The 23729-nt window shown below is 37.0% G+C and overlaps 1 protein-coding gene across 1 annotated transcript in view; it reads right to left on the bottom strand.

Annotated features, from left to right (window-relative positions):
• Positions 1-229: 229 nt before the first annotated feature.
• DYTN (dystrotelin) overlaps positions 230-23729 on the bottom strand; it is a 63814-nt gene continuing 40314 nt past the window's right edge. Inside the window, exons 10-12 of the mRNA XM_003925614.3 lie at positions 14140-14299; positions 11171-11663; positions 230-521 (exon numbers count right to left, since the gene is read on the bottom strand). Of these exons, the coding sequence (XP_003925663.3) occupies positions 418-521; positions 11171-11663; positions 14140-14299 (757 nt within the window). The 3' untranslated portion in view covers positions 230-417. The remainder of the gene's footprint in view (positions 522-11170; positions 11664-14139; positions 14300-23729) is intronic.

The raw sequence follows: 23729 nt of genomic DNA, 5'->3' as shown, positions 1-23729 counted from the left end.
TGTGTGTGTGTGTGTGTGTTTAATTCTTTGCTAAGCCTATTCTCCAGCAGAAACATCAAGATAAAAAATTAGGCCATCAATTCAGTAATTTACATGATACTTGAGGAAGACATCACAGGCATCCATGAGGTCACACGCTTGAATGTTACTCTGTAGGTATTCATGACCATTGCCTGCAGAGATCTGACTCTGCCATTTCTTCTTTCCTTCTTCATCCTCTACTCACCCCCTAACCCCCAACCTTTACTCTGAAATGAAGACCTAAGATACATAAGTAGAGAGATCCAAAAACAAAACTTATTTCTTCATAGTTCACACCAAATATTAAAAGAAAGGTAGAAGTCTTAACTCTTTTAATACAGATATGCAACTGAATTTTGTCATCACACCAAGAAGTCTTTGAGCCTGGACTCCATTTCACTCCAAACTGGGCAAGGTGATTTGATCGACAAGAGCAGAGAATGCCCTGCACACTCGCTGAGCTCCGCTGTACAGATCCATGTTTACTGAAGACTTCGGGCCTGAAGTCAACAAACAGGAGAGTCAGAGAAACATGCTTATAAGTTCTCACAAAGATCTTGATAAAGTTCTCACGTGGAGATGAAACAGAATCTATTTTTTCCTTAGTTCTTGAGGACAGTGCCCTTAAGTTAGCTAGCAAATAAGATGGCTGTTATTTACCATGATGAATAGTATGAATTCAACCAGCCATATGTTTTAATGAAGCATTTTCCCACAGCTCCTAGCACAAATTGGAGTAGCCAGAAAGCCTACGATTGGCTCCAGAACTCTGGTGTATATCAAAATCACCTGGAGAGTGTTAAAACGGATTGCTGGACCTCACCTACAGAGTTCAGATTCTGTTCAGCTGGGACAGAGCCCGAGCATTTACACGTATTGTTAAGTTCCCAGGTGATACTGATGCAGCCAGTCCAGACACCCCACTTTGAGAAACAGGGCACTATAGTGACCTGATTAATGGTTTGAGTGGCCTCTATGATCTGTTGTACTAGGAACTGTGGTGTAGAAACATCTACAATTTGGGAGGTATCAACTAAAATTTTCATATGCATAATCTTTAACTTAAAGAGTTCTGTTTTTAGGAATTGATATTACAAACATACTTACATTTGCACATAAAGATACATATTATAAGGATACGTACCAAAGTATTTTTGAGATAATAAAAATTGGAAGCAACTTAATTATATACTAATAAATAAATTATGGTACATTTACACCCTGGGATATTATGTGACATTTTAAAAATGACATTTCTCAGTGTCTAAGACATTGAACAAGTGAAGAAGGCAAAAGCATAGTATAATCTAACTTATGTTGAAAAAGTAAAGACATACGTATATGCACAGAAAACAGTTTGAAGGAAACTCACTAAACTGTTAATAGTGGATGCCTCTGAAACACAGGTGGGAGGGAGTGAAGAGCATGATGATGAATTCATTTTTTAAAAAATCTGTGTACTTAGCATTTTAATTTACAATAAACATGCAGTATTATATTATTTGTGTAATTAATAAAAAAATAAGATCACAGGAAATGAAAACATGGACAGATTTATTTTGTTAGTTGTTTACTTTTTAGCTATGTAATTTATATTGTGGGTCCATCTGTGCTGTTTTTTGTTGAACATAAGGAGAAAGGGTTCATGATTTTTAATTCCACTTATCCTCCAATACTGTTCCAGAGGACCTTGATTAAATAATATTTTATTGTCTAACAAACCTTCTCCAGAAGCAAACTTATTTTAAGTCATTGTTTCTCAGACCACAGTGATAAAAACTTAAAATACAGCAATAATAAATAGGAAAGCCATAATCAATTTCTTATACTGTAATTTTTCTTATTGTTATTTGTTGTTTTCTCTTTCAGCTCTAGGCCCTTGAAATATTAAAAATAGCCAAAGATACTCACCTAACACCTAGCATGTTGCTTGGCATATACTTGGGATTAAATAAATGTAAGGACTTAATTAATATAGCACATAGGTAGAGAACTAATGAGATGTTAGATGGAACACTTGTGAAATTGGCAGTCCAGAGAAAATCACAGTGACAAAATAATTCACTTAAATGTAATTAAAGTCTATCTAGCATTCAAATAAATCAGGGATGTGAGAAGAGGCTACAAGAATGATAGATGTAGAAATGAAAAAGTATGAGGTTTTTTAGCCTGTGTTCACTCTTCTGGGCAACCAGAATACTGAGCCCATATCTTATGTACAATAATTAATTAAGCAAGCCAATACGTATTGAATAGCCACTCTGTACTAAGACCTTTCCGTTGAGCTCCAGATTGTACATGTTAATTGCCTCTCTCATGTCTTCATTTGGATGTTTCTCAGGCAACTCACAATATGTTCAAAACAGAACTCTTGATTTGCCAACTGTGTAACAGTTTTCCCAGCTTTCCCCATGGCAGTAAGTGTATCAGTGCACGTTCATCTCTTGGCTAGACTACAGTAGGCTCTTACCTGGTCTCTTTGCTCACCCCTTGCCTTTCTCTAAGTCACTCTCCACACAGTGCCAGAATGTTTTAAAAATAGAAACATACCCCACTTCAAAATAAATGCCCAGCACCAAGCACAGTGCTTGGCATATAGCAAATGCTTAATATTTGTTGAATGAATTTATTAGTGATTGAATGATGAACCAACTCGACATGTTTTTCTGCCTTCATGGAGATGCTGGAAGTCTATCTTTTTCCATTAATTACTTCTGTCTATATCTGTATCTATATCTATCTATGAAGCAATGAATATAATTAATCTTTGAACAACATGGGTTTTAACTGTGAGATCCCACTAATACATGAATTTTTTTCCACCTGTGCCACACCTGAGAAAGCAAGGACAACCCTCCTCTAACTCCTTCTCCTCAGCCTACTCAAAATGAAGATGATAAAGATGAAGACCTTTATGATGATCTACTTCCGGTTAATGAACAGTAAATATATTTTTTCTTCCTTATGATTTCCTTAGTAACATTTTCTTTTTCTAGCTTACTTTATTGTAAGAATACAATATATGATACATATAACATACAAAATACTTGTGAATCAACTGTTTATTTTACTGGTAAGGTTTCTGTTCAACAGTAGGATATTAGTAGTTAAGTTTTAGGGGAATCAAAAGTTATATGCTGATTTTTGACAGCATGGAGGGTCAGTGCCCTTAACTTTTACATTGTTCAAGGATCAACTGTGTATCCATTACTATTCCAGTAAACATTACTGGGATTCCCAGGCAACATTTGAGATTACCTTCTAAACAAATGAGATACAAATAAAGTTCTCTCCTGAGCTTGGTCATTTCCTTAGAATTTGCTAAATTTGAAGTTATTTTCTGATTACTTAAAATAATAGTTTTGAGTGACGGTTCTAGATGGGGACAAAAGGTACAGGAATAAACCTCCTGCTCCCCACCTCTAACCATGCATCATACATATAAGATCATGGCATGTGCAAATAGAGATCATTTTGCTGGTTCCTTTCTGATTGAGATGCCTCTTCTTTTTTTTTCTTGTCTAATTACTCTGGCTAGGACTTCCAGTGCTATGTTGAATAGAAGTAGTGAAAATAGGCATCCTTGCTTTGTTCTTGATCTTAAAGAAAAAAAACTTCAGCTTTTCACCTTTAAGAAAAAGAAATATGTTGTTAGCTGTGGGCTTTTCATATTTGTTCTTTGTTACGTTGAGGTAATTTTCTTCTATTCCTAGTTTGTTGAGAGTTTCTCATGAGAGTGTACTGAATTCTGTGACATGCTTTTTTCCTGTATCTATTGTGATGATTGTGTGATTTTTTTTTTCTTGAGACAGAGTTTTGCTCTATTGCTAGGCTGGAGTGCAGTGGTGTGATTATAGCTCACTGCAACTTTGAACTACTGGGCTCAAGTGATTCTCTTGTCTCAGTCTCTTGAGTAGCTAGGATTACAGGCATGTGTCATCATGCCCGTCTAAATTTTCTTTTTCTTTCAGACAGGGTCTTGCTCTGTCACCCAGGCTGGAGTGCAGCAGTACAATCACAGCTCACTGCAGCCTTTAACCTCCAGGCTCAAGCCATCCTTCTGCTTCAGCCTCTTGAGTAGCTGGGACATACCAACATATCCAGCTATTTAAAACAAACTTTGTTTTGGTAAAGATAGGGTCTTGACAAGTTGCTCAGGCTGGTCCCCAACTCCTGGTCTCAATTGGTCCTCCCACCTCAGCCTCTGAAAGCACTGGCATTATAGGCACGAGCCACTAAGCCTGGCCATTGATTTCTTCTTCGACCCATTGGTTGTTCAAGAAAGTTTTCCTTCTGTTATTAATTTCTAGTTTTATTTCACTGTGGTTGGAAAAGGTATTTGGTATGATTTCAATCTTCTTAAATTTGTTAAGACTTGTTTTATGAATTAACATATGATCTAACCCAGAAAGAGTTCCATGTGTGCTGGAGAAGAATGTATATTCTGCACTATTGGGTGAAATAGTCTTAATATGTCTCTTAGGTCTATATGGTTTATTGTGTTGTTCAAGTCTACTATTTCCTTATTGATTTTCTGTCTGGAGGTTTTATTCATTATTGTAAGTGGTTTATTGAAGTCTTCTACTATTATTATATCACTGTCTACTTCTCCCTTCAGTTTTGTCAATGATTGCTTTATATATTTAGGTGCGCTGATGTTTGGTGTATACATTATTATAATTGTTATATCTTCTGTGTAAATTGATACTTTTATCATTATATAATGACTTCTTTGTCACTTGTGTGAGTTTTTGACCTAAAGTCTATTTTGTCTGATATAACTATAGCCACCCTTGCTGTTTTTTTTAATATCATCCACATAAAATATCTTTTTCCATACCTTCATTTTCAGCCTTTGTGTCCTTAAATCTGAAGTGAATCTTTTGTAGACAGCATATAGTTGGGTCTTTTTCTTCAACCCATTCAGCAACTGTATGTGTATCTTTTGATTGGAGGCTTTAATCCATTTACGTTTAAGGTAATTATTGATAGGGGAGGACAATTTTGCCATTTTGAGAGTTGTTATCTGTTCATCTTTTAGTTGTATTGCCCCCTTTCTCCGAGTTTCCTGTCTTCATTTTGTTTTTATATGATTTAATTCATTTTTTTCTTTTGTGCGGCTTTGACAGCTATTATGTTTGCACTTACTATGAGACTTACATAAAACATCTTATAGTAATAACAGCCTATTTTGGATGATAACTTCAATTGCATTCAAAAGGTTTTCACTTTTAGTCCCTATACCCTTTTCTTATTTGTTTTTGTTGTGTTGTTGTTGTCATTTTAAAGATGGGATCTTGTCATGCCTACAATGGAGTGCAGTGGTATGATTAGCTCATTGTAACCTCAAAGACCAAAGCTCAAGTGATCCTCCCTCCTCAGCCTCCTGAGTACGTATGACTATGGCATGCATCACCACACCTGGATAATTTTTAATTTTTTTTGTAAATATGTGGTCTCACTATGTTGCTCAGGCTGGTCTTGAACCATTAGCTCCAAGCAATTCCCTTACTCAGCTTCTCAAAGAGCTGGGACTACAGTTGTGAGCCATCACAGGCAGCCCATATTTTGTTATTGACATCATAATTTACATATTTTTGTATTTTATGTTCATTAACCTATTTTAATGTTATTTTTAATACTTGAGTCTTTTAACTTTTATATTATTATTAAAATTATTTACATACCACTGTTTTCATATTATAGTATTCTGTATTTCCTGTGTCTATTTACCTTTTCTAATGAGTTTTCGGGTATAATATTTTTGATTGACAGTTTTTTTTCCTTTGAGTGCTTTGAATATATTATCCCATTTCTGTGAGGTTTCTGATGTAAAAACTGTTGCAATCTTATAAGAGTTTCTTTGTACATGGTAAGTCACTTTTCTCTTGCCACTTTCAAAATTCTCTTTTGTGTTTGACTTTTGACATTTGATTATAATGTGTCTCAGTGTTGAAGTCTTTCAGTTCATCTAACTCAGAGTCTGTTAGGGTTCTTGGAACTGGATATCCATTTTCTTTCCCAAATTGGAGAAGCTATTGCCCTTGTTTATTTGAATAAGCTTTCTGACCCTTTCTTTCTCCTCTGTTTCTACACCTTCCATATTGCAAATATTGGTCTGCTTAATGGCATCCCATATGTCCCTTAAACTGTCATCACTCTGTCTTCTTTTTTCCTTTTTCTTCAGGTAATTTCAAATGCTCTGTCTTTGGGTTTGCTAATTTTTCTGCTTGATCTAGTCTGCTGTTGAACCATGCAATTGACATTTTTAGGTCAGTTATATATTATATTCTTCAGCTCCAAGACTATTGTTTTGTTCTTTCAAAAATTTATCTATCTCTGCTGAAATTCCATTTTGTTCATGTAATATTCTCCTAAGCTCATTGGGCATCTTTATGATAATTAGTTTGAATTCTCTGTCAGGTAATTCAAATATTACCATTTCATAAGGGTCCGTTTTGGAGCTCTGTCTTATTTGTTAGACTATGTTTCTCTGTTACTTCTTCTTCTTTACTCTTTATGTTAGTATCTGTGCAATAGAAATAAGTATCTCTCTTAGTCTTCAAAATTAGCCTCATACAGAAGACCCTCAGCAAAGCCTGGTCAGAGATTTGGGAGGGCTTCTCAAACCTTCATACTAGTTTCAGCTGCCTTTTGTTTTTAAGCATCTCTCAGGCATCGGAATATGATGGGTCTTGTCAGTAATTTCAGACAGGTTAAATAGAAGCCCAGTTCCTTGGAGAGCCCCCAGAAGAGTTAGAAGGTTGTACGTATGGTCCAATGGTCTCCCACCCAGATGAGAAGCTGGAATACAGGTTTTATTTTCCTGCTTGCTTTGCATTGAGCCTGTTGGAAAAACTATGGTAAGTGTTTTCATGCTGGTTCAAAATACCATTTTTGTTCTCAAACCATGCCCTCCTAATATCATCACTCTACTCTTCTGTCTTGACTTCTCATCACTGAAACCTATAATGGCAAATGAATAGTAAAAAAAAAAGATGGAAAAAGAAGCTTGAAAAATAACTTAGTAGATGTATGCAAGAAATTTTACTATCAAATGGAAACAAAATAGTTTAATAATACAGTAAAATGAGGATTCTCTCTCTCTCTCTCTCTCTCTCTCTCTCTCTCTCTCTCTCTCTGCCACAACAGAAGCAAGGAACAGTAGACACCTTTCCAAATTTATTTTTTACTGCAATTTTTAGCCAAATTACTCACTACTGATTTTCAATCCAAAGTTTGGAATTTAAAGAGGTTTGTGTGACTTCTATACAACTTTCTCTTTTCCATTAAGCTCTCACAGTCTCTTGAAATCCCATTATCTACTTAGCTAATGTCAACAACTGCCCCAAACTGATCATTAGGTTTGCTGTTTTAGTCTTATTAAGCTTTTAAGTATATAAGGCTTATCTTAATTTTTAAAATGTATTGGCTCACTAGAAAAGCTACAACCCAAAATGAAATCAACTACTAAGATAATGACTACACTGGATAAATATATTGACATTCTGAGTGAATTTTAATTTTCTACAAACAGTAGATCTTTCTAATTCTCTAAGCAATTCTCAAATTTTAAAAATCAGATCAGTAGGGTGATTAGAAACTTCTTGCTATTACCTGATGCATCCATGATAGAGGCAGAAGTAAACAAAAGTACCTTGATTTAGCTTGTTTCACTTTCCACATCTTCATCCATGTGGTTATCATAGTTCTGGCTCTGATTAAGTTCAGTATAATTTTGGTAAGTATGCATAGATTATATTTAAATTACAAAGTATATTTTAATAATCCATATTGCCAGTGACTAAGTGAAGTTTAAAAATAGGATCACATTCAATATCAAATTGAATAATGATATAAACATAATTAGGAATGATTGAGTGAGGAGTGATATATGGGCAAAACCGTAGCCATGAAGGTTAATATAGTTTCTCACGTTTAAATGCCTCAAGGAAATAAAACTAACATAAAAGAAGTGAAAGTGAAATTTTAAATCTGAACAATTAATATTTGTTGAATTGTTGTAAGGAACAGAATACTACAATAAAAGAAGATGTGTACCATTCTACTCAGATCATAAGCACATTTGTATAATCATGCATACTTCCTGCAGAAGCATCTCAATGGTTCTATTGAAATTGTGAGTGAAAGCATTAAGTGAACATTTTGAGACTTTTAAAAATATTTTCTATAAGATTTGATAATGCTCATTGCATATTTATATATTATTGCATCAATTGAATTTAGAAGTATACTTTACCTCTTTATAATTTTCCTTTTAATGATGTGATGCATATATATATATATACACCTGATAAAGTCATTTGAAATATGAATGAATCTTTTAGCTTTAAGTATTAAACTGCACAAATGTTGGGATACTGTCTTCCAAATACGTGTAGTAGGTTAGTCTATGAGGAATCTAAAATGTGCAATAAAGCCACTACATCTGTGAGGGTTGACCCAATACAACACTTTAGAAATCATCAGCTTTCTCCAGTTCATTTAGAGAAACAAAAATAAAAAAGAAAAATAAAAACAACATTAATACGTCAAAGACTAAAAAATTTCTATAAAGTCCAAACGTTTTGGTGAAATTTACCTAAAAAGGTCAAGTGGATATTGACTTTGCTTGAATACTCATTGTGACCCCAAGGATGTTTAGATGGAAATGCAGTGGGTGGACTTTTGTGTCAGCTTAAGAATTAGGCACAAGGTGTTCCCATCCCTTGCTCAGGCAATTTGAGCATACTTCTGGTGTATTTCTGAACTTGTTTTTGTTAATACAAAGATTATAACTCCAACTCAATTTACTGTAGAGCATTTTTGAATCACCAAATAATTAGTTTATTGAGTTGATTCTACAAAGTTCTATGTAAAGCAGACATTATTATGTAATCAGTTTATAGCCCTCCAACAGTCATAGGCTGAAACGTGCTCCCCTCCTACCCCAAATTTATATATTGAGGCCCTAAACCCCAGTGCTTCAGAATGTGACTATATTTGGAGATAGGGTCTTTAAAGATATAATTAAGTTAATATGAAGTTATTAGGATTGTCCCTAATCCGGTAAAACTGGGATTTTTATAAAAGAGATTTGGACATAGATATAGACATACATAGAGGGAAGGCCATATAAAGGCATGGGGGAAGACAGCCATCTGCAAGCCCAGAAGAGAAGTCTCAGAAGAAACCAACATGGCTAACACCCTGATCTTGGACTTCTGGCCTCCAGGACTGTGAGAAAATATGTTCTGATTCTTCATTTAAGCCATTGAATCTGTGTTACTGTGTTATAGCAGCCCCAGCAAACTAATACACCAACTCAGAAGTATTTTGAGAAGGTCTTCTCTGATGCAAAAACACACGAGAATTTTATCCTTCATTTTGTCATAAATCTGTAGATGATCACTCCAACATAAGACATCTTAGGCTTTCTTAGAAAGAAATTTATATACAGTTGACCCTTGAACAATACAGGTTTGAACTTGTATGGGTTCAAATCCACTTATATGTGAATTTTCTTCTCTGTCTACCACTCCTAGAACAGCAAGACCAGCCCTTCCTTCTCCCTATTCCCCTCCTCAGCCTACTTAACATGAAAATAATGAGGATGAAAACCTTTATAATGATTCACTTCCACTTAAATATATTTATCTTTCTATGATTTTAAAAACATTTTCTTGTTTCTATCTTTATTATAAGAATACAGTATATAATACACATGACATACAAAATGTGTGTTGATCAACTGTTTATGTTAATTGGCAAGGCTTCCAGTCAACAGCAGACTATTAATAGTTAAAGTTTGGGAGAGTAAAAGTTACATGCAAATTTTCAACTGTGCAGGAAACCAGCACCCCTAATCCCTGCATCATTCAAGACTCATGTGTGCGTGTGTATGTGTGTGTGCATGCACGTGTATATAAATAGTTCCTGACTTATGATGGACTGTCCATTTTTAAATTTTATGATGGTGCAAAAGTGATATGTTTAGTAGGAAATAATACTTCAAATTTTGAATTTTGAATGTTTCCCACACTAGCAATGTGTGTTATCTTGTGAAGCTGGGCAGCAGTGAGCCAAATGATCAGCAGTGTACTCCACAGTGTATTATATTTAATGAATTATATGAGCTATTCAATACTTTATTACAAAGTAAGCTTTGTGTTTGATGATTTTGGCCAACTTCAGGCTGATGTAAGTGTTCTGAGCATATTTAAGGTAGGTTATGTTAAGCCATAATGTTTGGTAGGTTAGGTATACTGAATGCATTTTCTACCTAACAATATTTTCAACTTACATTGGGTTTACCAAGATGTAACCCCATTGTAAGCTGAGAAGCATCTCTCTCTATATATATTTAAGGTAGGTTAGGTTAAGCCATGATGTTTGGTAGGTTAGGTATACTGAACGCATTTTCTATCTAACAACATTTTCAACATACATTGGGTTTATCATGATATAACCCCATTGTAAGCTGAGAAGCATCTCTCTCTATAAATGTAAAGATAACAAAATACCCTAATGAGAAATAAGACAGTGGCATGCCAAAACAGAAGCAATAACTATAGCAAAGAATGGTCTTTTTTAAAGCTTTCAGAATTTAGCAATGAATCATAGCTTATGGAGGAGATAATAATGATGATATTACTTATAATATAGAAACCATAATCAATTATCCTCTAGAAAGAGCGCTATAATATTATCCCCATTTTTAAATGTGACATAGGCTGCCCAGATATATATTATTTAGGGATATTGATATTAGTAACAATATTTTAGATACTGATACTGATATATAGATATTAGTATCTATACTAATATTTTAGATACTAATACTAAAAGATACTGATACTAATAACAATATTTTGCAATAACAAAAAAATAAGCATTTACTGAATGCTCACTATGTACCAAGTTCTATACTGAAGTCTCACATGGTTTATCACCTTTACTGCTCACAACAGCCCTATGAATGAAGTAATACCAGAAATCAAGTTCAGAGATGCTACTAATAACCAATAGATTCAGAGAACTGCTATATACTAGATGAATTGGAGCTGTTGGGCTGTTATAAAATCAAGTTTTTGGAAAGGCAACTTGAATCCTTAACCATCACAATGTCTGTGGATAGTGAAAACCTTACCTGACGGCATTTCTAGATTGAAGGCATCCATAAGTTTTGACAATAGTTCTTGCAGTTCCTCTTTCTCCAGCTCATCCTTTCTCTCCTTGATGTTACCTGCCTCTTTTCTTTCCACAGCTGCCAGAGCAGGACTGCTCATTTCATCAGGAGCCTTTTTAGGGGTATCCGGCTTCAGTCCCTCCTGACAACTGGGTAGGGCGCTAATGACTTTCTTCGGCATCTTTTGTGTGTGACTTTGTGCTCTGGTGCTGTGCAATGTGGTCTCTGGTGATTTTGGATTTCGCAGAGCATGCTCTGCATTTGTGTGACTTCTGTGACTTCTGTCAACCTCCTCAGGGTTAGGAAGAGGTTCCCATCTTGAACCATCTTTGGTGGCATTCTTGATCTGCAAATAATCCCCTCTCTTTGGAACCCTTTCAGTTGGAGAATGGTCAACCTTGGTCTCCACATTGTGAAAGGAAGAAGATGAAGGACGGGGTGGCTGCAACCTTGCCTGGGATTACAGGTAAAGAAAACTTTATGAAGAAATTAACATTTATCTTACCTTTTAATAAATGCATTATATTTCAACATTACAACAGAGCATTCTAATACAAGACTTTTCTTTCTCCTCTGTAAATATATTATCATTACTATTAATTTTAATTTATGGTGCTAATTCTATGTCAACCTAAAACACTCTACAAGAGTTAGAACAGCTCAAGTTCTAAAATAACAGAGGGAATATTTACAAGAAATTTAGGAAAATTCTAGGTTCTAAAAAGCCCAGGTTCTAAAAATATCATAAGGAATTTCTGAAAACATAAGCATATATTGAATTGACAGATAAAAATCATTACAATAAAGCAGGTTTATAATAATCTTTCTGATAGGTATGTTGTGAGGGGCTTCACGGTAAGCCACAGGTGTAAAATCTAGGGACGTGCTCCTTGTGAAGTACTGTTCTCAATGTGCGGCCCGCAGACCCTAGAAGATCACCAAGACTCTTCTAGGGGTTTGCGAAGTCAAAATTATGTTCATAAGGATACTCAGATATGATTTGTTTATTGTATCGACATGTGCACTGACGATGCAAGATCAGTAAGTAAAGCTGTTGGTGCTTTAGCATGAATCAAGACAGCAACACCAAACAGTCCTAATTATCAGGGTATTCTTCACCCTCGTACACTAGCAGTGAAAAAAAAAAGCCAGTTCTGCTTAACAACACCTTTGATGGAATCGAAAAATTTTTTAGTTTTAAAAATATTAACAAGTCTTTTAAATATTTTGTGTGATAACATGTGAAGTGTGCATAAGACACTTCTAATGTGTACTGAAATAAAAGAGTTGCCTCACGTGTCAAAGAAAAGCTAACAGATCATGGTTATTCAGACTTGAGTATTTGTCAGTTTTTCAGAAATGAACAAAGCAAGAATGTCACTGCAAGGAAAACAATTAACAGTATTTGCTGTCAGTTATAACAGTTAAGGCTGGGTGCAGTGCCCAATGTCTGTAATCCCAGCACTTTGGGAGGTTGAGATGGGAGGATTGCTTGTGGCCAGGAGTTCAAGACCAGTCTGGACAACATAGTGAGACCCTCCTTGCTACAAAAAATTTAAAAATTAGCTTGGTGTGCTGGCATGAGCCTGAGATCTTGGCTAGCCATGAAGTTGAGGTGAGAGGATTGCTTGAGCCCCAGGAGTTCAAGGCTGCAGTGAGCTATGATCCTGCCACTGTGCTCCAGCCTGGGTGACAGAGCAAGACCTTGTCTAAAATATATATTTACATACATAAAAAAGCAGGCTTTCAAGCAAAAATTAGAATTTTGGAAAACTTGCATCTACCACCATGAGCTTGATAGCTTTCCAATTCTTAAACAATTTTTAATGAGATTAGTAGTGACATTAATGAATGTGAATTTTTTGATCCTGTTTAATAAAATGAATGAGCATTAGGACATTCAGCATAGCTCAATGAAGCAATATTTTCCAAACGATCAATGTATAATGTTACACATTCGTGCATGGCTAGGTGACCCATTCAAAGATGATATAAGAACACTGAATATTAATGAAACAGCGTGACATAAATATGGTTTCAGATTCCATATGGAAACTATCCTTTAAGAAGCTGTCCTCTATCATGTTTTGGGCTAGTATAAAAGAGAAGTATGTCTCAGTATCTGAAAGGCTATTAATATACTTCTCTCTCTTTCAATTGCAAATCTGTGTGAGGCCTGATTTCTTCAGATACTTCAACCAAAACACATTGCAGCAGATTGATTGCTGAAGTGGTTACAAAAATTTAGCTGTCTTTTATTAAGCCAGGTATTTAAACAGATTTATAAAAAACGTAAAGCAATGCCACTCACCTAAGGTTTTTAGAAAAACGTATTGTTTAAAAATGTTATCTGTATATTTAATGAGCTTATTAATTTTATGTTTTAGATAGTGAATACATTTTAACACCTCAGTTTTAATTTGCATTAATTTTGTTACTTATTTCACTTATTTAACAATTCAGTTTTAATCTCATTAACTTTATTATTTATTTAATTTATTTAATTTTATTATTAATTTAATTTTCATTAATTAATTTTCATTTTGTTTCTGTGGTTATATCTATAGCAATAGATACAAATACAAATAGATATAACCACATAACCAAAATCCCTTTGGGGTTCTCAAATATTTGTAAGAATGTGCAAAGGATCCTGAGACCAAAAGGTTAAAAAACTGATGCTATAAAGAATTACTTTGCCCCAAAGTCTATTGTTTCGAAATGGTACAGATCTTGTTGTCTTTCAATGATACTACCTTCATGGAGGAATAGGATATAGCTTAGAGGATGGAAGTGGGAGGTCAGGGTATGGGGAGAGGACTCAAGGGAAGAGGCTGATCAAGGTAAGGTGGGAAGCTCCTCTCTTGGCTGAAGGACTCAAGGTTAGACTTCCAGGTGGCCAGATGGCCAGTGCCTCTCACATTTTATACCTGTAGGTCCTGTCTTATCTGCTGTAGCTTGGTCCATAGACTATCCTGGTTGGTTTTGAGTTTGTGAATCTTTGTTTCAAATCGGCAACTTCTTTCTTCCTGGGAGGTGTATATAGCTTGCAACTTATCTTTGTATTGTTTTAACTGTTTTTTAAGAAGCCTGAAAAAAGAACAGATTTGAGTGATTTGGAAGGGTAAGGTGCCAGCACACTAATTAGAGCCCTGGTAAGATGTATTTCAGTCCTCCTTGTGGGAAAAGATGCTGGAAAACGCTGTGCCTCAACTGTTTTGTTTTTGTTTTGAGATGGAGCCTTGCTCTGTCACCCAGGCTAGAGAGTGAAGTGGCGTGATATCGGCTCACTGCAACCTCTGCCTCTTGGGTTCAAGTGATTCTTCCCTCAATCTCCCAAGTAGCTGGGATTACAGGTGCGTGCCACCACGCCCGGCTATTGGAAAACCCTGTGCTCAACTGTTATCTCATATCGATCAATACTGTTGACACTTTGTTCATCATCTGCCTTTGTGTATATTATGGATACAATTCCACTAAGCATTCCACTGGCTTTAGAAGTACTTCAGAAAACTCACCAGGCATATTACAGGTTGCTTTTGACAGCTTGCCTCTACTGGCTAATTAAATAGGAATATTAACTTTGTACTTTATCCTTTGTCTAGAAATACTCCATTCAGAATGATAGTACACTCGTCATGGCTGACCAGGAACACAGGGAGGAAGAATATTGCAATTGATGGATTGTGTGTCTGCTTTGGCTTCTCTTTCTGTCAAGTTGTTCATTGGTTTAAGAATGAACCGAGAAGCTGGGTGCACTCAATCATGGGTGTGTGTATGTGTGTGTGTGTGTGTGTGTGTGTGTGTGTGTGTGTGTGTGTGTAATCCCAGTGCTTTAGGAGGCCAAGCTGGGGTATTCCTTGAGGCCAGGAAATTGAGACCAGCCTGACACACACACACACACACACACACACACACACACATAGAGACACACACACACAAATTAGCCAAGTGTGGTGGCACCTGTAGTCACAGCTACTTGGAAAGCTGAGGCAGGAGGATCACTGGAGCCCAGGAATTAGAGGTACAGAGAGATAACCGCACCACCACTCTCCAGCCTGGCTGACAGAACGAGACCCTGTCTCTAAAAAAACATGAACCAAGTAGTCAGGGTAATCAGGGCAATTCTTTAAAACAAAAGGCAGGCTATGTTGCTCTTCTGCTCAGAACCCTCCAGGGGTTCCCCTCCTCCTTTAGAGTAAAAGGAAGTCCTTAGAGAGGCGGCCAAGCCCCACAAAGATGGCACAGACCCCCCTTCCATCTCTGACCTCCTTTCTTGCTTTCCAGCTTATTCATTGCCCTGTTCCCAGCTTCAGGCTCCTCTTTGAATACCCCAGGCCTGTTCCCCGCTTAGAATCTGCTCTTCAACTTCCTCTGCCTGGACACTCTTTCCACCCCAGGTCAGTGCTCAGTTCCCCCACTCACCTCCTTCAAGTCTTTGTTCACAAGGTGCCTTTTCAGAAGTGTCCTTCTCTGACTGCCCTACTTGAATCCACAAACGACAACCCCAACCTCTCCTCCAGCATGGCCAAACTCTTCCCTTCCTTATTTGTCTCTGTGGCTTTTCACCATGTCTACATGTCTACAGAGGCTGCAGAGTCCAGCCTACAAAATTCTAGACAGCCGTGCACTGTGACATAATACATGCTTTACTTATTATTTTACTTATATATTACATACTCTATTCCTTACTTAATTGCTTATTGTCTCTTTATTTTGGCAATTTTGCGTGTGTGTGTGTGTGTGTGTGTGTGTGTGTGTGTGTTGCCATGTCTTCTGGCCGAGGCATAAAATGGTTCCTATCATATAGTAGGTTTACAACTAAAATTGTCTAAATAAAGTAATTTTATTTGATCACTCATGTTAGCATATTTGTGGAATTTGTGGAAATTGGCTGTCTGGTATGAAATGCAATAATTCTCTGCTTTAGAACCTGTGGAATTCCTAACTGCACAGAGCCTGGGGAGTTCTTGAAATTTAGTTTGGGCTCCCATGCAAAGCAGGCATCTCTGAAAGTAGCCCTCTAACTTCCAAGACAGTCATACTCGGGTGAAACAGGAGTCTGACTCCAAAATCCGTGTTAGTAATAGGAGTTTCAGGTATATCTTTAAGATGGGTTTCTCAGACAGAAGTCAGCCCAGGGGTTTTACACAGCCAACAACCAAGAAGTATTCTCAGTCAGCCTGTCTAGACACTGTTTTCTGGACCTAATGTGTTGTGTTTGTTACGACCACTAACAAGAGGTGTCAGGCTCTCTCTTTTTCCCATGTTGTCCACCACCCGTGACTGCTTCCTTCTCTCTGGCCTGTCCACCAGGCCTGGACAACTAGAAGACATGCATCCCTAGACTTCCACAATCCAAGTGAAAGAAGGTAGACCTCTATCAGAAATCCAGTTCTTTTCTTCTTCTGCATCTTTTTTTTTTTTTTTTTTTTTTTTTTTTTTTTTTTTTTTGAGATGGTGTCTCACTCTGTCACCCAGGCTGGAGTGAAGTGGCACAAACTCGGCTCACTGTAACCTCCACCTCCCGGGTTCAAGCAATTCTCTGTCTCAGTGTCCAGAGTAGCTGGTATTACAGGCACCCGCCACCACACCCATTAATTTTTTTGTATTTTTAGTAAAGACAGGTTTCACAATCTTGGCCAGGCTGATCTTGAACTCCTGACCTCGTGATCCACCAGCCTCGACCTCCCAAAATGCTGGGATTGCAGGCGTGAGCCACTGCACCTGGCCTCTTCCGTGTCTTTTTAAAGAAGAGATGCTTACGGGTTGTTTCTGGTAAATACAATTCACCTGGTGCCAATATTTTCAACAACCGGGAGCCCAGGACTTTCCAGGCAAGCATCCACTTACAACAGACAGTTCAGGTTATCTAAGAAATAATTCCTTTTAAACGACCTGAAATCTGCCTTTCTAAACTTTTATATCTTTATATGTATTTCTGCTTTCTGGTAGGGGCTAAACAGCTTGAATCTCTATACTAAGTGTTCAAATGGAACACAAATACTCCCTAGGCAAGCTAATCATGCCCAGAGCAGTGAAATGTTACTTAATTTGACCATTACTGACACAGTTTGGCTGTGTCCCCACCTAAATTTCATCTTGAATTGCAATTCCCATAATCCCCATGCGTCAAGGGCAGGACCAGGTGGAGGTAATTGGATCATGTGGGTGGTTCCCCCATGCTGTACTCATGATAGTGAGTGAGTCTCATGAGACCTGATGGTTTTATAAGCAGTTGGCATTTCCCCTGCTTACCCTCACTCTGTCCTGCCTCCCTGTGAAGGAGGTGCCTGCTTCTCCTTTGCCTTCCACCATGATTGCAAGTTTCCTGGCCTCCCCAGCAATGTGGAACTGTGAGTCAATTAAACCTCTTTGCTTTATAAATTACCCAGTCTCTGGTATTTCTTCATAGCAGTGTGAGATCAAACTAGTAAATTTACCTAGCACAGTGTAGATTAATAATAGATAATTAGTAGTTGAATAGTACTCTTTCTGTTAATATGCCTGAGACTGTTGCTTTTTAACTAATCGGTGACATAATTGGCTATCACTGAACTTGCAATTGATGACCTTATATATCACAGGTCTTTTTCACGCTACTTGTGCACATGGGCCTGAAATTGTGGGACTTTCCTTTAATCCCTTAAAATTTGGTCTTTACTAACTGCCTCACTGTCCCAGCCCATTAAATCTCAGTGATCCAAGATTGTAATTCAGTTTATCACCTAGGAATTTTGGTATCATGTCTCACACACATTTGAGAATCATGCTCTCTACAGTTTCATCCAAATTACTGATAAAAATGATGGTGCAGACAGGAACAACAATGTAGCTTCATGTTACATTTCATTCAAAAATCAGCCTTACACTTTGGTACACTTTGCAGTGATAAATAATAGGATACCAATGGTAGAAATAGATTATATCAAAGGCAATACTTAGTTTAAAAGAATTCATTTTAAATGATTATTTTAAGAATTAAGTTTTTAAAAACTAAATTTTAAAATTTGCTTTTTATTTCTACATTTTCAATTTTAGTATAGCCTATTGCTTTACAACTTTAAAAATGTTTTCTAATCTATTTTATTCCAAGAAAAAGATTAAAATTACTTTTAAGATTTAAATTATTTGGATATTTTTAAAGTGTTTATTGAACTTTTCATGAGTTATCACAGAATTTAGAAAATATTTTATGTCTTCTGTACATTTGGATTAGGAATCATATCTCATCATACATATATGCATAGAATTGCTAGTTTATGGGTCGTCTGCTGAATATTAAGTATTGTGCCTGAAAACAAAGGTCTTCCCTCAGGGGAAACTTCTTACTGGGGAGCCAGGAATTCTGTCTTCTAAAGGAGTTAACAGCAGGAGATAGGAGCTCGAGAAATGTTGAGTTCCTTGAGACACAATAAGAAGATGATAGTTTCCATTCAGCCTAATAAACCTAGTAGAAAGTTAGATGCTGTTGGATACCAAGCACTGATTTCTTTAGAAGTAGGTAACACACACATACATAACACAAGATACACACAAAGAATCAGTACTTCACTAAAAGTGCTTAACCAAATTCCAAGGAATAAAATCAGGCAATCAAAAGTCAAAACTTACTTAGCCTGTGGTTTTTGTCATGCTTAATTACTCAAATAGAGTTGAAGCTCCCTTTTACTTTCATATTGGAATCACAGGATTTCTTGGCTTAAAGATTTCTCCCAAATTAAAAAAAATGGTAAAATTTTTGTAGAAAATTTTTCTATAAAAGCAAAAGAAATGCTTTGGATTTCTCTTTGCTGTTGGTATTTGCACATACTTATGTGGCCCCTACCTTCTTTCCCTATGGAGAGCATTAATGGTTTCACGAGTCCTCCACAGTTCATTCCTAGCGCCGACCATGGTCTAGAGAAGGAAGAAATAAGAAAATAGGTTTTTGGTTTGAATTTAACCCACATTCCTAAAAATCTGATATAAAAAACATGATAATGATGTTTTTCAAGGAAATTCAGTCTATTTCATTAAGTGGCTGCTGTTTGGGTTTACATTCATGTATGATGATGCAAATGTTTATATGCTCAGTACACCTGCATATCTAATGTCAAAAAAGAAATTAAAACAGTTTTAGGTTTTAAAAATAAAGTCACAATAGTATTTTGCTGAAGTTAAATTGCTATCCTGAATGTCTTCTTCCCCATAGGCATCTACAAGAAGCAGTTGGGTCACTTTCTTGCGTACAAAGTCTCTTCTGTCCTCTACCTTTGACTTTCACTTTCTTGTCTTTCCTTTGCTTGCTACATGGGTGTGCACTAGAGTCATCATTCCTCTTAAAATTCACCAAGTCTTTTGAATGAATAATGGTCAACTTGGTTGTCACTTAGGATTTCCTCACCAAACCTTGTCTCTTACATCACACTCTGCTCTCTGAACTGCAACCTCAGAGCAAGATTTGACCTGACCCAGTCCTGCCCACGCTCCTGGGGCACCGTGTTCCAGCCTTTGGCTCCCACACGTCTGCATGAAACATTAGATTTCATTACACTCCATTTATAAACAGCTGTGGCTACAATCTGTAGCCTTCTTCCATCCCTGCAAATGATCTGAAGAGGGGCTGGCCGTTTTAGGAACATTGTTCTGCAGGAACAGCCTGAAAGAGGAAAAGGGCAGTAGCAGGAAGAAGAAACTGAGCTACGTACAAACTTAGTCACGTTCTGTGGTTGGTGTGTGCCCTTTGCAGCCCCTTTGAGTGAACTGTGCCGTTGCCTCGTCATTCAAATACTTAAACAGCTTCCACATGCAGAGTATAGTCTTTGAATCGTGAACTTTATATTATTTTAAAAAATAATTACAATTTAAACAATAATTGCAGAATATCATGGCTTTGCAAAATGACTGTACTTTTATAAGCCATTTTGACCTCTATTCATTCTCTACATATGGTGGAGATAGAGTAGGAAAGGTGTATACATATGCTATACAATTATTTATGTATTTGAACACTTAGGGAGAACAATGAAAAACCTTAAAATTCTCAAACAAAATAATTCAGTGATTTAATATATATTATTCATATGAAGAAAATCTTTAAAAGAATGTCTTGCACCAATATTATGTGGTACAAATTTTTCTGCAATTGAGAAGCATTTCAGGTTAGTGCAAATAGGCTTACCGTGGTATACCCACAGAATCAATATTATGGTTTATTTAGTCATTCACAATGAAAGGATACACCGTTTCCATTTTTTTTTAAATTAAAAGCAGTGCTGCAGTAAACATAGCTGTACATGCCTCCTTGTGCAAGGTTCTTGGGTTTTAAGTTCAATAGACACTATCCTCTGCCCTCTTTGGGCAGGTGCACACTTGAAAATGCATAGAAAAAGATCTGTAAAGATAAACTTCAAACAGGTTACCTCTGGGGAATTAGGGACTGGACCTGGGTTGAGAATTATGGTTGAAATTTTATGAATATAGATTTATCTATAATATCTTAATTTCTTATACATCAAACAGATTCATGTCTTATTTGTATGAAGTAGGTTTTTTAATAAAAAATAGGTTAAATACATAAGACACGACATAGCAACTTTAAAAATAAAAAAGAGGTGAGAAGGAAGTATAAGAAAAGTGAAATAAAGGAGCACAACAGAAACAGCAAAACCACTTTTAAATTTCTTCCCTCAGAGCAAAAGGATGTTACAGTGAAAAAACCCCACATTGTGAATATGTTTTTCCTTCCTCTTTTGTTTGAAGCAGGAAACAGAGTAGCTCTTTATTTGTCCTCATACGGTGGTTTAGCTCTCTGTCTCACACTACAGCATGGTGCCTGTGTCTCGGCAGGTGTCCCATGAGGGGTGTTTCCAGGTGTCCCAGTCTACGTGAGTTTGTGAGTAAAATGCAGACAGGCCTGAGAAAACATCACACACAGGTGGCTGCAGAGACCACTTGTCACTGGGTGGTCACAAGACTTACTCTCTACTCACACTATTTTTTTTTTTTTTTTTGAGACCGAGTCTCACCCTGTCACCAAGCTTGAGTGCAACGGCATGATCTCGGCTCACTGCAACCTCCACCTCCCAGGTTCAAGCAATTCTCCTGCCTCAACCTCCCGAGTAGCTGGGACTACAGGCACTTGCCAACACACCCAGCTAATTTTTATATTTTTAGTAGAGATGGGGTTTCACTATGTTGGCCAGGCTGGTCCCAAACTCCTGACCTTGTGATCTACCTGCCTTGGGCTTCCAAAGTGCTGGGATTACATTCGTGAGCCACCATGCCCGACTTCCACTCATACATCTACCCAGAACAACTGCAATATGGGAACTCTAGTTTTTCTTTGATGACTATTACAGATGGGTACTTTCTTAAGCCCTTACTTAAGCTCAGACTGTACTGATTATGACTGCTGGAAAGTGTAAAAGTGGAGTTACACATGTGAGGGCAAATAAGCAGCTGATTGAAAACATGCTAAAGTATTTGCAGAATGTATACTCAAAGAAAGAAAGCATTTATAATCCTTTCGATGAAAAAACTTCACTGGAATTTTTGAAGTTCTTTCCTTCATCTTATTTTTCTTTTTTTTTTTAAAAAACTTGTATTTTGAGTTCAGGGGTACACGTGCAGGATGTGCAGGTTTGTTACGTGGGTAAATGTGTGTCATGGGGGTTTGTTGTACAGATTATTTCATCATCCAGGTATTAAGCTTAGTATCCATTAGTTATTTTTCCTGATCCTCTCCCTCCTCCCACGCTCCATCCTCTGCCCTCCAGCAGGCCTCAGTGTGTGGTGTTCCCTCTGTGTGACATGTGTTCTCATCATTTAGCTCCCACTTACAAGTAAGAATCTTTCTTTCACCTCCCTCTCTCATCTCTTCCCTTTTAAAATTTCTGAACATTTTACTTACACATGCATGCATTGGTTCTCTTATTTTTTGAATAACATAAGTTCTTATGATACTGGGTTGGGAGGTTAAGGCCCTATGGGCAGAAGGAAGCCTTATCTGTAAGTTACAATCAGAAGTCTTGGCAGAGACTTTGTATGGACACGGGAGTAGTTTAAAGTTGTCAGGGTTGAATGCAATCTTTTGTTTTGTTTTGTTTTGTTTTGAGATGGAGTTTCACTCTTGTTGCCCAGGCTGAAGTGCAATGGCACTACCTCAACTCATTGCAACCTCTGCCTACCAGGTTCAAGCAATTGTCCTGCCTCAGCCTCCCGAATAGCTGGGATTACAGGCGTGCACCACCATACCCAGCTACTTTTTTGTATTTTTAGTAGAAACGGGATTTTACCATGTTAGCCAGGCTGGTCTTGAACTCCTGACCTCAGGTTATCTGTCTGCCTTGGCTTCCCAAAGTTCTGGGATTACAGGTGTGAGCCACTGCATCAGGCCAGAATGCGACCTATCTCAGAAATGGTTCCCTCAAAGCTGAACTTTGCCTGAACAGAGTGGGGAACATCACACACCAGGGCCTGTCAGGAGTGGGGGACAAGGGGAGGGAGCATTAGGACAAATAGTTAATGCATGCAGGGCTTAAAACCTAGATGACAGGTTGATAGGTGCAGCAAACCACCATGGCACATGTATAGCTGCATGTTCAACACATGTATCCCAGAACTTAAAGTAAAATTAAATTAAGAAGAAGAATAATTATATTATAATAGCTAATATGTAAAAATATAAAAATAAGGGAAAAAATGGTTAGTAGGTATCAAGTTTAAGTTATGCAAGATGAAGTTCTGGAGATCTACTAAACAGTAGTGCCTATAGTTAACAACACTGTGTACTGTATACTTAACATTTGCTCAGAGATTAGATCTTGTCATGTTCTCACCACACATACAAATTAATTATAATAATAATAAAGGGAGGAAACATTAGGAGGTGATGGATATGTTTATGGCCTTAATGGTGATGGTTTCACACATGTATATTTATCCCCAAACTTATCAAGTTGTATACATTAAATATATACAGCTTTCCTTTTCTTAAAAAAAAAACTTGATTAAATGGCATTTATGTATTTATTTATTAAGACAAGGACTCATTCTGTCACCCAGGCTGGAGTCCAGTGGCGTGATTTAGGCTCACTGCAGCCTCTGCCTCTTGGATTGAAGCGATTCTCCTGCCTCAGCTTCCAGAATAGCTGGGATTACAGGGGTGTGCCACCATACTCGGCTAGGTTTTTGTATTTTTAGTAGAAATGGGTTTTCATCACATTGGTCAGGTTGGTCTCAAACTCCTGAGCTCAGCTGATCTGCCCACCTTGGCCTCCCAAAGTGCTGGGATTACAGGTGTGAGCCACTCACTGCACCTGAGCATGTGCAGCTTATTATATGTGAATTGTATCTCAGTGAAGTAGTTAACAAAATATAAAAAGAGAAAACTTGTTTTATGTTAATAGGTATCAGAAAGCTAGAATAATTCAAATAATGCTGTTCTTATATAAAAATAAAATGAAAAGCAATTGAGCTTAATAGCAGTAAAATACATTCTAAAATGATAAAAAAAATTTGGTATATACTACAGGAA

The sequence above is a fragment of the Saimiri boliviensis genome, chromosome 5 (assembly GCF_048565385.1).
Source record: "Saimiri boliviensis isolate mSaiBol1 chromosome 5, mSaiBol1.pri, whole genome shotgun sequence".
NCBI lineage: Eukaryota > Metazoa > Chordata > Mammalia > Primates > Cebidae > Saimiri > Saimiri boliviensis.
Note: the sequence above shows the minus strand (reverse complement) of the source record. Positions and strands in the feature narration are given on the sequence as shown.